General features: G+C 34.0%; 1 protein-coding gene across 1 annotated transcript in view; it reads right to left on the reverse strand.

The window, feature by feature from the left end:
- The window catches only part of MYOM2 (myomesin 2), a 150,995-nt gene that overhangs the window by 110,179 nt on the left and 26,739 nt on the right, over positions 1 to 14,077 (reverse strand). The window contains exon 6 of the mRNA XM_051975997.1: positions 12,359 to 12,451. Coding sequence (XP_051831957.1) covers positions 12,359 to 12,451 — 93 coding nt within the window. The remainder of the gene's footprint in view (positions 1 to 12,358; positions 12,452 to 14,077) is intronic.

Genomic DNA, 14,077 nt, shown 5'->3' on the forward strand with positions numbered 1-14,077 from the left:
ATACCTGTTTCTAATAAGACCCTTCAACCTAGAAACCCGCTAGCAATCACCACTTCCCTTTGATACTTTTCATCTCCCTTCCTGAGAAGTCAGGGGGATCATGATCACCTCCTTTTTGGTGTTTTCACCTCCTTTCCTGAGAAGTCAGGGAGGGCATGATCACCTCTCCTTGGGCGCTCTCACCTCCCTGAGGAATCAGGGATGGCGTGACCACCTGTGTTCTAAAACAAAAGAAAGCGGGAGATGTAATGGGCTGAAATTCTGAGTTGATGCACTGAGGATGGACACCCAAGTACTTAAGGCTAACTACCGATTGGACAATACTCTATTAGCATATCCTTGGAAAATGATCCTTCCAACTATTCTGTGCTGGTTCAATGTAATGGGCTGAGGCTCGAGTAGATGCACTGAGGTCCCAAGCACATGAGGCTAAATAGTAATTGGACCATACACTATTAATATATATACTTGGAGAAAGAATGGCACCCGCCCATTCTTTGTGCAAGTCCTGATGTGTTGTATAGGAAATGACGATTTTGGTGGGTGGAGGCAGGGGAGTGGAAAGGGAGGTGGAAAGAGAAACTGCTGGCTGGCGTCTTGACACAGCTGCTCACATTGTTATCGTGACTCCCCTTCACCTCTGATCCCCCTTCACCTGCAATCCCCCTTCACCTCTTCTGGCTGGCTTCCTGTCGCAGCTGCCCATATTACTATCATAATTCCTCTTCACCTCAAAAAGAATAAAGATTGAAGAGTGTTCCCTTAACTTGAATTCCTGACTCTTGAACTTTAAATATGCAGTCATCACATATCAATCTTTTGGGGTATACAGAGAATTGTAAGAAGGATTAGGGGGTGGAGTAAGACAAGCCAGAGCCACTTTTGGTGGTAGACTAGGAGAAAGGAGGTTGTGGAGATCCTGCATCCATTCCCTTCACTTCTACCCCTAAAGACCAAGGACTTTTGCTTATCCTGATTCTGGATAATTCTAAGGTATCCAGGGTGATAACTTGGTCTTCACAGTCAACCCTTTCATCTTGCCCAGTGGTATGTTTTTATATTTGACAAATAAAGATCATTACATGGTTTGTTAATTCCAAAAGAAAAATCCAGATTATGTTCTAGCTTTTCCCCTCCTATATTTTAGATTGCTTATTCCAGACTGTAGGCTGGCTGTGGATTAATGAAAATGAAATGAATGATTGTCTCTCCATTTTGAATGTGAACTCCTTGAAGGCAGGGACTATACTTTTGCATTTCTTTGTATCCCCAGTACAAAGTAGAGTGCTTAACTCATAGCAAATATTTACCTATTTTGACTGTTGAATTGAACAGAATCACACAAGTAATAACTATCTTAGACAGGATTTAAATCAAACTTTCCAGATTCCAAGTTCATTTGTTGACTCTTAACTATGTATTAAATGAATGAAAATATTTATTAAATTCTTACTAATTACAAAACATTGTACTAAGATCTGGATACATAGATAGCAAGTTTGAAACTATCCCTGCTTTCAAAACCTAACATTGTAATGGAGAAAGACAACATACATAGCAGGTTTCAGCTAAAAGTCATATGAAAAAGTCTTTGCTCATTAGGGTAAGTGAAAAAGCAGATGGCAATGTTTCTTTATTAATTTTATTTCTGCTGTTGATACCACATTTATTTCTGATGTTGAAGGATTTGTGCTAATTTGTGAAAGCTGAGAAACATTTGTAGGTAGAACTATCGTCAAGAATTTTGTACTAGTAGTCTCATAGTGTATTGAGTACATAAAAAACTTGATACAGCATAGAAATTACTTACAACTAGGCCAAGGACATCCTAAAATGGAGCAATAACTCATTAGGATTATAACCATGTTTGCATGTATATTATAGTGAATTCGGCAAATAGCTACCTTGGGTTTGTTTAGAGTTTTTTCCATCTTATTATTTGTAATAATAACTTAAAATTATTTAGGATTTTTATAGTTATAAAGATCTTCTTTGATCACCACTGCATAGCCTTCCATGGTCAATAGTTACAAAAAAGCAAAGTATGGATACCTTACTATAGTATCTCAAGTACTGCATTCTATATAAAGCCCTTGCTGAACTTGACAGCTACTCTGTCAAAAAATTATCTTTTATTTGCTTTGCATGTATTTTCTGTGTACTGACATATGTACATGTCTCTCCTCCAGTAGTAGCCTTCCTTAATGCATGTGGTCTCTAATGATTTTCTTCATAGATTTCAAATAATATCTTGCTTTGTACCTCTCTAAATGATTTATCTTGTAATGTTATGAATGTTCTTTGAGGGCAAAGATTATTTCATTTTTTCCTTCATATTCCTAGCATCTAGCAATGTGTCTGATATATCATATGTATTTATTTATTGTCTGTTGATTGATGGATGGCTACAAACCTTCCAAATCAAGTGCCACAAAGAGAAGAAGTAAACATGTTTTTAGAGAAGACAAATACAGGTAGACATAGTTACAAGTGATAGGAAAAAAAAACAATAAGCCTTAAGGCTCTATGATTGAACTTACTGCTGAAAAATTTGAGGTGCTCCTGAAAACAAATATCAACAGACATTTCCAGTTTGTGATGGATAGGAGCAGCTGTAAAATAACCAAAATCTCAAAGGACTTAAAATACTGTCTGTGGGAACTTTAGTTTCCTGACTTCTGTAAGATCCTCATCTGATCAGAGCTGAAAGAATCTAGCTCAAATCTATCTTTCTGGCATCCTTATTTCCTGGATTGGAATGTCTACCCACACAGGATGTTTTCTGGAACATTCAGACTCATCACAAATTTAAGCATCCCTTGCATTCTGTGACAGCTTAATTTTCACCCATGGATGTCTCTGTTACCCTCAGTGTAATTCAGTAACCTTGTTGCTTCAAGGATACGGCACTAGTTAGTCATTTTGTCATTCATTGATGCATTCAAATAAACATCTAAGTGCCTACTGTGAGCAAAACAACTGCTAAGGGAAAGAAAAATTATAAATAAGACCATAAGCTCCATGAGGACAGGAACTGCTTTACTTTTTTTCTTTTTATTCCCAAACCTAAAATAGTAGACACTTAATACGTGATTTTTTGATTAGCCAATAATTTGCCTTAATGGAACTTTCCGGTTAAGAGGAAGAAAGACACCAGAAAAAACAATCATACATATTACCAAATGGGTCCTTTAGAGCAGAGATGGATGGCACACACAATTTCTTTTTGCACCATGCAGCCATAACACTTCTGAGTAGAACCTAAACTACATTAAAATCAATGAAAACACAATAAAGAACAGATAATATTGCATTTTAAAACTTAGTCAATATACAGACTACAGGGATCCTTATATATGACTTAGTGGCTCCTGTATCTATCTGAGTTTGACACCAGTGCTTTAGAGAAACACAGAACAAATTTTATGAGCTCTGTGGAAAAAGGTAATTGTGGCAAATGGACATTTCTTGGAGAAAGAGGTGATACTTGAATTGAGCTTTAAAGTTTTAAAGATCCAAGATCTCCCCACTATAATTTTTCATGATTTACACATAAAATATAAGTAATCATGTTGAAGTAGCTTCTACTACCATGGGATATTTTTCAAGTTTACAATCTGCCAAAAGAATGCCAAGCGGAAAGTGAGATCATCCTAGCTCTTATTTTCTAATAGCAATAATACAGAGCTTTAAAGAACCTTAAAAGATCACACAAATCAAGTTCCTCAGTTTATGGACAAGAAAATTGTCAGAGTTATCAAGAGATTTAGCCAAAATCTTCTAGTCCGTAAGTATCAAGCCACAATTTGAACCTAGGTCTTTGGATTCCACGTCTAGTGTTTTTTTCTACTTGTCACACCATGTAGGCTCATAATGCTCCAAAAGGAAAGAATTCAGGTGCCTTTATATTAGTCTTATTAAACTCATTTCTGCCATAGTTATATTTGGAGTGAAAAAAAATTCCATTACCCAAGAGCATATGGTATCTTAGCACACAAGAGGAATAGTCTCAGAGATTTGCGCCCTCTAATAAGAACTTCCCTACCTCTCTCATAGAGTTTAAGTGCAGATGTGAAGTGTCATTGAAAGCCATCTGCTCTCCTTTAATTGCCACAAGCTCAGGGGAGAGATTTGGTATGACAGGTAACCAGGACCTAAAGCATGCAGAGGTTTAAAAATCAAGGTCATCATCTAGTTGTTCACCTTGATGGAAAACTGGCAGCAATACAAAGTACAACTGCAGCCAAGCCCCACTAGAAAGCACTTTGTTTTGCCACTAATTTAGTTACATTGCAGGTAAAATCATTTCCCCAGGTACTCTATGATATGCCAGCTCTCTCATTACTATATAATATACTACAATGCAGTTGTTAGCTTTGTCCTCCAATGTGATAATAACTGGGTTCCATGATATTTGAAGTGGAAGCAATCTTAGAACTTTTATATCATGAATTCATTCAAAGATTAAGAAGTAGGAGGAACCTCAGAGATTCTTTTTTTTAGTTAAGAAGGTTAAGTTATTTGCCTAAAATCACATAGGTGGTTAAAAAGGTAAAATTTGGATATAGGTCATCTAGTTCAATAAATATTTATTAAATAATTGTGCCATGAATAGAATTCTGTGCTAGAACTCTGGACTAATAAAGATACAAAGTTTAAATAACATGTGATTTTGATGCTCTTGAAGGTAAAAGCTTAGTAGGGGGACAGACACATTTACAGACAATTGTATAACAATACAACATAGAAACACATAACAAAAATAAAAACTTTAGTGGGTCCAAGAGGAAAGGTAAAGAATAGAGGAAAAGAGAGGAAGCTTCATGGTGGAAGTAAAATATGAGTTGGGCTTTAAAGGACAGAGAGGAATACAAAGATGAAGAAAGAGTATGGTCCACAGAAGCAGAGAGTTATAGAACTTACAGTAAGGAGTTGAATTTATTAACTCTTGTATCAAAATTTTAGAGTGGAAAATGAGGCATAAACAAAGACTATGGATCTGGAAAGGCAAATGGATGGAATGATTTAAGATTATGATGAGTAATGGATTCTAGAGGAAGGAGGCAAAAAGAGAAATTTTAAAAAATGGTAAAAGTTCAAAAGAATAATGACAGATTTCAGGCCTATGAAGCTGGAACACTTTTGAGTGATGCTAAGGTTAAGGGTATAAACATCCCTGGTTGAAGAAGAGTCAGTACAAAATTCATATGAACTGAAGAAGAATATAAATTAGGAAGCCAGGATGTCTGAGGGAAGCCCATGACACATGTCAAAATCCCCTATTTGAGTCAAGGAAGACTGAGTTAGGAACTGAATTCATCGAAAAGGAGGGAGTATAAATGTTGGAATCTGTACATAACAGTCACCAGAATCTAGAAACAGTAGCATCCCTAGAAGGAATGAGCTTCAAAGAGAGAGAGCTTATCAATATGCATTATATATTAACAAATAGCTCTTATTCTAAAAGACATATATTCTAAGAAACTCTAGTCTCTTGGGATTAGACTTCTGAATTCACTGCTAAAGGGATCGTCATCATCATCAATAAACATTTATTAAGCACCTACTATGTACCAGACACTTTTGCTAAGCATTAGAGATTCAAAAAGAGACAAAATATACTTTCTATCCTCCTTCTACTAACATAGATTATTGCCTTTTCTTCATCTTAAAAGTCTTAGAGCCACCTATGATGAGTAGAAATGACTTGGGGTAAGAAAGCCAGTACATGTCAGGGGAGAACTTGAACCCATATATTCCTGATTCTGAAGCTGGCTCTTTATCCATTATGATACATTACCTCTGTCATAAACTTTATGACTAATGAAAAGGAATTAATTCCTCATTATAGAGAAATTTCAATTTCAATTTTCAGATATCAGGGGCAACTAGATGGAAGAGTGGATAAAACACTGGCCCTGGAGTCAAGAAAACCTGGGTTCAAATTTAGACACTTAAGGCTTCATAGCTGTGGGATGCTAGGCAAGTCATTTAACTGCAATTACCTTGAAAAAATACATTTATTTGTGTATGTATAAATATAATATTTTACAGATATCTTGCCACTAAAAATAAGCTAAAATGCTATAAATTATGCTTAAGTCTCTGAAAGATAAAATTCCACACATAGAATACTATCTCATTTAAACCTCACAACAATTCTCTAAGGTGGATCTATTATCATTCTTATTTAACAAATAATAAGGCAAATAACTCTAAGACAAGTTAAATGTCTTTGCCCAGGGACACACTATTTGTAAGTGTCTGAGGGAAGTTTTGAACTCAGTTCTTTCTGAATCCAAATCTTACACTCAGTGGCAATATGACATATTGGTTAGAATTTTTTACTCGGAGCTAGAAAAACCTTGGTTCAAATCTTTCCTCTAACTATGGTTGTAAGTAATGTACTTAAACTTAATGAGCCTCAGGTTTTTTACCTGTAAAATGAGGATAATGATATCTCTTTTATATACTTGTCCAGATTAAATGAGATAATAATGTTATCTAACATACTTTTTTTTTTACCCAAGAGTTTCTATAATTGAAATAGCTACTAGTATCACTAAAGCACTCTACAAAAATAAAGTATTAAAAGTAGTTTGACTTGTAGATTGTGGTAATTTGTCCTTCATTCTCAAAAAGGACCAGAACATCAGGGAGGCGATGCTATTGAGAGCTTGTGTTCAAATTATCTCTAAATACCAGTTTTATGAACCTGGACAAGTTACTTAAACTATCTCAGATTCACTTCTCCTCTCTGTAAAATGGCAGGATAGGGAATAGTATAGGGAATAGTACCAATCCCACAGGGACTTAGAAGGATCAATTATGAAATAATATAATGCAAAGTATTTTATAAACCTTAAAGTGATATCTATTATCTAATATCAATTATTGTGTAAAGGTATACTATTATTACTGTTGTCATTTTTACATGAAACAACTAGCCAATTTCAGCTTCTACTTTCACAAAATTATGACACACACTTTCAAAGAAGTCTAAGATTGGAGTAGAATAAATTCTCTTCTCTACAATTGAAAAATTCAGAAAGGGAACTAATGCTGCTACTGACTATCTCTAGGATCTTGAGCAAGGAAGTTCCTCACTCTAGTCCTCAGTTTCCCAAAATGTAAAATGAAGGACTTGGGTTAACTGATGTCTAAGTGTTCTTCAAGCTCTTCATTCAATGATCCTGGTATCATCTGACTGTTTTTTCTCTTTGTTATCACCAAAGAAGCTACAGGAGTAAAATGAATAAGGGCTTTTTCCTCAGCTTTCACTGCAATGTTCAAGCAAACAAATTAGTTTTTAAGAATTCTAAGGCTTGAACATTGTATTCTCACTATTCTTCATCTGGAGTTGAGAAAGGGAGCTCAAAAAAGCAGCAATACTGGTGCTGAACCAACAGATTTTTATGGCTACTTGTATGTATATAGATTTTCTCTTTCTGCAACCCTCTCCCCATCAGAATACAAGTTTCTTGAAGACAAGAACTATCTCATTTATATTTTTGCATCCCCAAAGCCTAGCACGACTAACACAAGGTAAAGGCTTCATAAATGTTCTTGATTCATTAAGAAAGAAGGAACAAAACCAGGCTTATGTTTGCATGAGCCAACTGCCAATTACTCTGTCTCCAACCAATCTTGGGGAATCAAATCCCTAACTTTAGAGTTGCCATCAGAAAACACCTTCATTTTTAATAAGGTTAAGGAATTAAATTGCAAGAAAAAGATGACCTATTAGCTAGCTAACTCATTAGCACTGATTAGTTTGTTTTAGTTCTCAATTAGCACTCCTACCCTTGTGTAGAAAGCAAAACCCTGAAGGAATAATACTAAAGAGCCAATGAGCTGAAACAATGGGAATAATGAGGTGGATAATCCTTAGGTATGGCTTCCAGAAAAGAATTATGAAACATCAATGGTAACTCTTCAAGTAGAAACTGAAAAGCTTGACCTGAGATTAAAGCATCAAGAAACAAAAAGACTCATGAAATGTGGAGGAGGGTGAATATGGTATTGATAAGGATTGGTCCATCTTTAAAAGCAGTCTATGGCTACTAAAGGAATATACATTTAAGAGTTATTGTCTTTGGTGGTGGGGGATGTTAAATTAAGAAATGGAAACTATATTGTTGCTTTCTTTATTGAATAAAATGTGATTTTCTTTGAAACAAACAAAGATCCAAGGAAGGAGAGAGAGTTGGGAAAATTTAGGTAAGAAAAGGTACAAAATATGAGTTGTTGCTACATTCCTAGTGGAACATTATTATATAGGAGCCAACAATAGAAAGGTCTGAAAGAAGATAGAGTGCCTTGGAAAGAGAATGTGCTTTCACTTTTGCAAAAGAAGTCACATCACAAAAGAATTTCCCCACTTAAAATTTTTGTTTAATACACTTTAAGAAGGAAGGTTCATTCCCACAGAGGCTTCCTTTGATATTTTAGGTTTCCCCTTTCCCTCCTCACTTTCCTAATCCATTCTGCAAAGTAAGATCTGTTTGGGCATCATTTATGCTTCCAGAGAAGCATTTGATCCTTAGAATTTTGGTCTAGCCCTTATTTTAGACCATAACAGATGAAACTGGGTTCAATGCAAGAAAACCCAAATTCAATTCCTTTTTCTAACCTTGAAAGTGAGAAAATTACAACCTCTCAATGCTTCAGGCAATTCTATAAGATTCTAACTTGCAGAGATAGTGCCAACTTGCACTGGTAAAGGAAGTTTCCTCCATGTACCAATAGCAATATGCTATATAATCACAGGTCTGGTTTATATCCCTGGCCCTGTCATTGGTCTTTGCCCAATCGTGTGAGAATTCTCAATTGACTGATTAAGCAATTGGTTGCTTTCCATTTGGACAAATTCCCAGAAAAGATTCTTGGTCTCTATTTGTGCAGATTTATTTGAGGCTCCTTTAAAATCCCAGCATTATAGCTAAGAGGCTCAAATCAACTCAATGAGATAAATTGGTGTTAATTATTATACCTATGTAAAACTTAGGAAACTATATTATGAAGAGATTTGAAAAAAGTAAAAGTTAATGATTTAGAGATAGAATAAGACTTGGTGTTCTTAGATTTTGAACTGTGTCATATTATGTCATGCTGAAGATTTAAAATTTTGGCTAAAATGAAAATGCTAGTATTAAAGGTTAAACATGAAGTATAAGAACATTAATCAAAGTAACCAACAATATTAACCAAAGTTCCTCTACATTTGTAAGGTGGGAAGTTATCACTGGAAAGCATTAAACTATTTGTCCTAAAGACTTCATAAAAACATGAGAACAAATAAAAATTCTTTTAAGATTGGGAATAATTTTATGAGCCCCAAGAGAAAAAACATAAGAGCATACGAAATAGTGTCAATTACAATGTTAAATGCATGTGATTATGCTTCCTTTTCGGCACTCCAAGAATTTTTCTACCACAGCCAAAGGACATTCATAGGAATAAATGTCACACTTGCATCAGGAGGAAAAATTAATTCCCTCACTAGTAGGCAATAGGAGCCAACACATTCCAAGCCATGCAAAATGATCATAGATCAGATAGACTACAGCTCAGTAGTTAGGTATGAACAGCTGAGAAGAGCCCAAGAACTAGTGATATTCATAGTGATTCTATTTCTAAAAAATATTATCATATCATATGCTGAGAGATACAAAATGTTTATTAATTTTGAAGACAGAACACAAAGCACAAAGTTGCTTTAGGGAGTTTCTAGTAACCTTTCAGATATCTTTGGATAAATATTTGTTTAGCCACCAAGTCTAATATTATAGGGAAGATTTTTGTTGTCTATATACAGCATTTTGAAGCATATGTGAAAAATGAATAATTTCATCCATAATATAATATTACTCAATTTTACATAAGAAATTCAGACACGAGTTTGGAATAAAGAAGTTGATTTTTTTATTATTTTGTAAAAATTTGTATTATTTTATTTTTAAAATAAAAATAAACATCAAATTTTAATGTTTCATAAGAAAATTCATTTGTTTGATTATTTATGTTTGTTAGAAGTACTAAATTTTTTAATTGAAAAGAATGACAGTTAGTTCTGGCTGCAAGGAAACTGAGGCTGAAAGAGTGACTTGTTTAAGATCATATAGGCAGTAAAGTCAGAAGCAGGACTTGAATACAGATTTTTCTGATTCTAAGTATAGCACTCTTCCTACTGTATCATATTATGTTATATAAAAGGAAGCACTTTATTTTTTACTACTTACATAAAAAGAGAAACAGGTTGCCTTGCATAATTCTGAAAAGAAATGGGTCATGTAGTCCTCAACAAAAAAGGAATTTTTCTAAAAACAGAAAATGAGTTTATTCCACACCCACATTCATCCTCAAAAGATGTTGGATATTTTCAACTTAGATTTCATCTTAATGGGGCAATGGAATCACTAGCTAATAGATACAAAAGACAAGCCTTAGGCACTCTTTTTTTCTTTGCCACATTGAGAAGAGTGTTTTTTCTTCTACAGTTTCCACTCCCCCACCTCTCCCTTCTACTTGAGCTCAGAACTGCTGGACAGCAACTCATATACTATACTGAAAAAAGTATGTGAATGAAGTCAGAAGGCATGCTAATGATCACTGAAAACACAACCCAAAAGCAACCCATGATTAATCAAACAGATTATTAGTTACAGGAGGATGGATTTATACTCAGATCCTGACACTGGATTTTTTGTTTTTGTTTTCAACCAACCTTGCTCCCATGGGCAGGTATTTGGTAGAGATCTGTCTCCAATGGGGAGCAAAAGGGCTACAAGAATTTAAGAAGGTGAATGAGACAGAAAAAGTAGGGGAAAAAATAGAAAGATGGCAGGAAAATAATAGAGCTAGAGTGCCAGAAGAGTAAGGAGGATAGAATAAGAATGATAGACTATCCTCAAGAGCACAAGTTGACAATTTCTGTTCTATTTGACAAGCATTAAACTCCTAATGTAGCCAAGGAATTGCCCGTGAAGGTTGATAAAGACAAAATTAGAATAAGATATTGCTCATGCCCTTATGGGGCATATAGTCTAGCAGAGTGATAAGGATATATATACATAGATGTACTGTTACATTAGCTAACATTCTTTGGCAAATGCATTAGAAGAGAGTTAAATAAAGGGATAGATGGAGTAAATCTTGTAGGTAAGAATCAATATAAAGAAATGCTAGTGTGGGAAAACTTTCTTTTTAAGCTTGAACTTGAATGCTTTAGAGGATTAAAAACATTCTTGGGATATATTGATCTGATTCCCTCACATTTGACTTTCATAAAGTAACATTTAGAATTATTGAATACATTTATTTAAATATTCAATGAACTTCACTATAATCCAGTTATCTTATAACAGTTTTCAGATGACTTATGGCAAAAACTTATTTGTATATGTATGTTTGTTCATACAAACAGATAGACAAATGGGTGAAATGATAACAATAGTAATAGCTGGAATTTATATAACATTTTAAGGTTTGCAAAGCATTTTGTGCATTATAATTTTCAACCGGTTTTTATCTCTTTGTCAATTGATTCTAACAACAACTACCCTTTATGAAAGACAAAAGAAGAATTATTATCCCCATTTCACAGATTAGTCTCAGTGGGACTTAGTCAATCAATAAATATTTATTAAATGTTTACTATGCGCCAGGCACTTTGTTAGGGGATTCAAAAAGAGGCAAAAGACATTCTTTGCCCTTAAGAAGCTCACAATTCAATATTGGGAAATAGTTATATTATATACAAACAGTTATCCCAATACAGAATAAACAAGAAATAAGAAAAGTCCAAGCTCAGACAGCTATTAAATGCCAGAACACCAAGAATAGAAACATACATTTCTGATTCTTAATTTTGGTCTGATCACAGTAACTTTTAAGCAAAAATTAATTTTTAAAAATGCAACTATTGAAGCTCCTTGATCTAAGAAACCTGAATAATTTTTTTTTTTTTTGCATTTAGAATTTTTCAAAAGAATTCTTCCTAGGGCATAGGAGTCAGTTAATGTTTCAGGACTTAAACAAATTAGCTCTAGTTGGAATCCATAGTGGTTTTTACATCCCAATGTCATTATCTCCACTTAAACTATTCAAACCTTTTGTTCACAGAATGGTGTCATAACACAGCTGCCCATTGTGCATTCCTCTGGCTTCACACTCAGGATATTCAAAGAGAACCTCTGCAAGCATCAATTAAAGTTACTCCTGAACACATTTAAAGGTATAGGACAACACTCATGGATATTTGAGCTTTGGCATTTTTTCCATTTCTTCTTCACAGCTTCTATTAATTATCCAATGTTAGGCAGTAAGCAAAAAAATACTATTCATATGAATACCTTACCTATTTATCTCCAGTGTATGTACTCCATAGTTGCTTTCAATCCTATACTTTCCTGGTTCACTTGCTTGGCAAATCAAACTATCATTCTTATACCTAAAATATAGAAAAGAGATTTGTTTTTAAATGAATGGCATAGTTTTCCTCTTCAGTTTCTGATTCTGCCATCACTATATGTTTTTAAATATCTTATATTTTAACTACATAAAAATATACTATTAGATATAAAGTATGTTATATTTTCAAAAGCAAAGAAATATACCTGTGGCTAACCTAAGCAAATCATCCCTAATTTACAAATGAATTTTGTTCCATGCTAGTGATTTGAAAGTCAGGTCACATTTTTTCAGTAGAAATAATGTTATAAATGGTAGCCAGGTTCCTAAGTCCCCAAGCCCATTTAATACAGATTGCTACTAAATAAACTGCTTGAAAGTAAGAGTCATTTCATTTTTTTTTTGGCCTGGCACATAGTAGGCACTAAATAAATACTTGTTGACTTTAGTGTATTTATACATATGTGTGTGTGTGTGTGTGTGTGTGTGTGTGTGTGTGTACATCCACCCCCACCAGGATCAAATTTGTAGATGGCAATAGTTGGATGTATAATGGCTATAAATAAATTACCAAAAATGATTTGAACAAAAAATATCAAAGAAAAGATATGATTAGAGATTTGAATAACCAGAATGAGAGGTAGCTGACAAGGTAGAGCACTGCACTTAAAGTCAAGAAGACATAAGTTCAAATCACTCAGACATTATTAAATATGTGAAATTGGACAAGCCATTCACGTTTCCTATACTACATTTCCTCATCTATAAAATAAGGTGGTTAGACTTCCAGTGATCTCTAATATCCCTTCCACCTCTAGATTTATGAACGTACATTATGGGAACAAGATATATGCACATCTACATAAACTTATGCATGCAAATATATTATATTGCACATATGTTTTTCTACATGTATTCAATGTATCTGTGGGATATGTAGTGAGGAAAACACTAGTCAGAGAATATAGGTTTCAATTCCAGCTTTGTCAATTGCTAAATGTAGGAAGTTATTTTCCCTGCCTTTGGGTCAGATTCTTCATCTATAAAATGAGGGAATCTAATCTCTTGAACCCTTCAAAACATAAACTTCTATGCACATCTATTTGCAGGCATGTATACATACACATTGCATTTCATTTAATATGCATATAATATACATACTGAGTACAGGCATATATGTTATATATACATGTAAACACATTTGTATGTGTATATAGTATCTGGTTCAGGGAGCTTAGACATTTGCAATAGGTCAATCAGTCCTATCTCTAAATATATAAAAATTATGAAGGTTGACCCAAAGTAATTAAAATCACAATACACATTAAAATCTAATGATAACAGAAATGTGTAATAGTAATGCAAATTAGAAGTCACATTCATTTCAAATAAGCAAGAAACCCATTTGTGAAATGTTCAGATATTAATACCTTAAAATGAAAGAAAATAATATCAAATTTTTCTCTCCATTCATATAGAAATATTTTTATCTAACTTAACTTAAAGTCAGAATCAATATTCTAATAGCTTTGATATTCCCAAAAATCTCTTCATGCTTATACTTACACAAGGATAATCAGCCTACTTGTAAATTTTCTCAAAGGAGCCATATTATATATAGTATGTTACATTAAAACCTTAATTAACTAGAAAGAAGAGGGAGAAA

Source organism: Antechinus flavipes, chromosome 2 (assembly GCF_016432865.1).
Source record: "Antechinus flavipes isolate AdamAnt ecotype Samford, QLD, Australia chromosome 2, AdamAnt_v2, whole genome shotgun sequence".
Classification (NCBI taxonomy): Eukaryota; Metazoa; Chordata; class Mammalia; order Dasyuromorphia; family Dasyuridae; genus Antechinus; species Antechinus flavipes.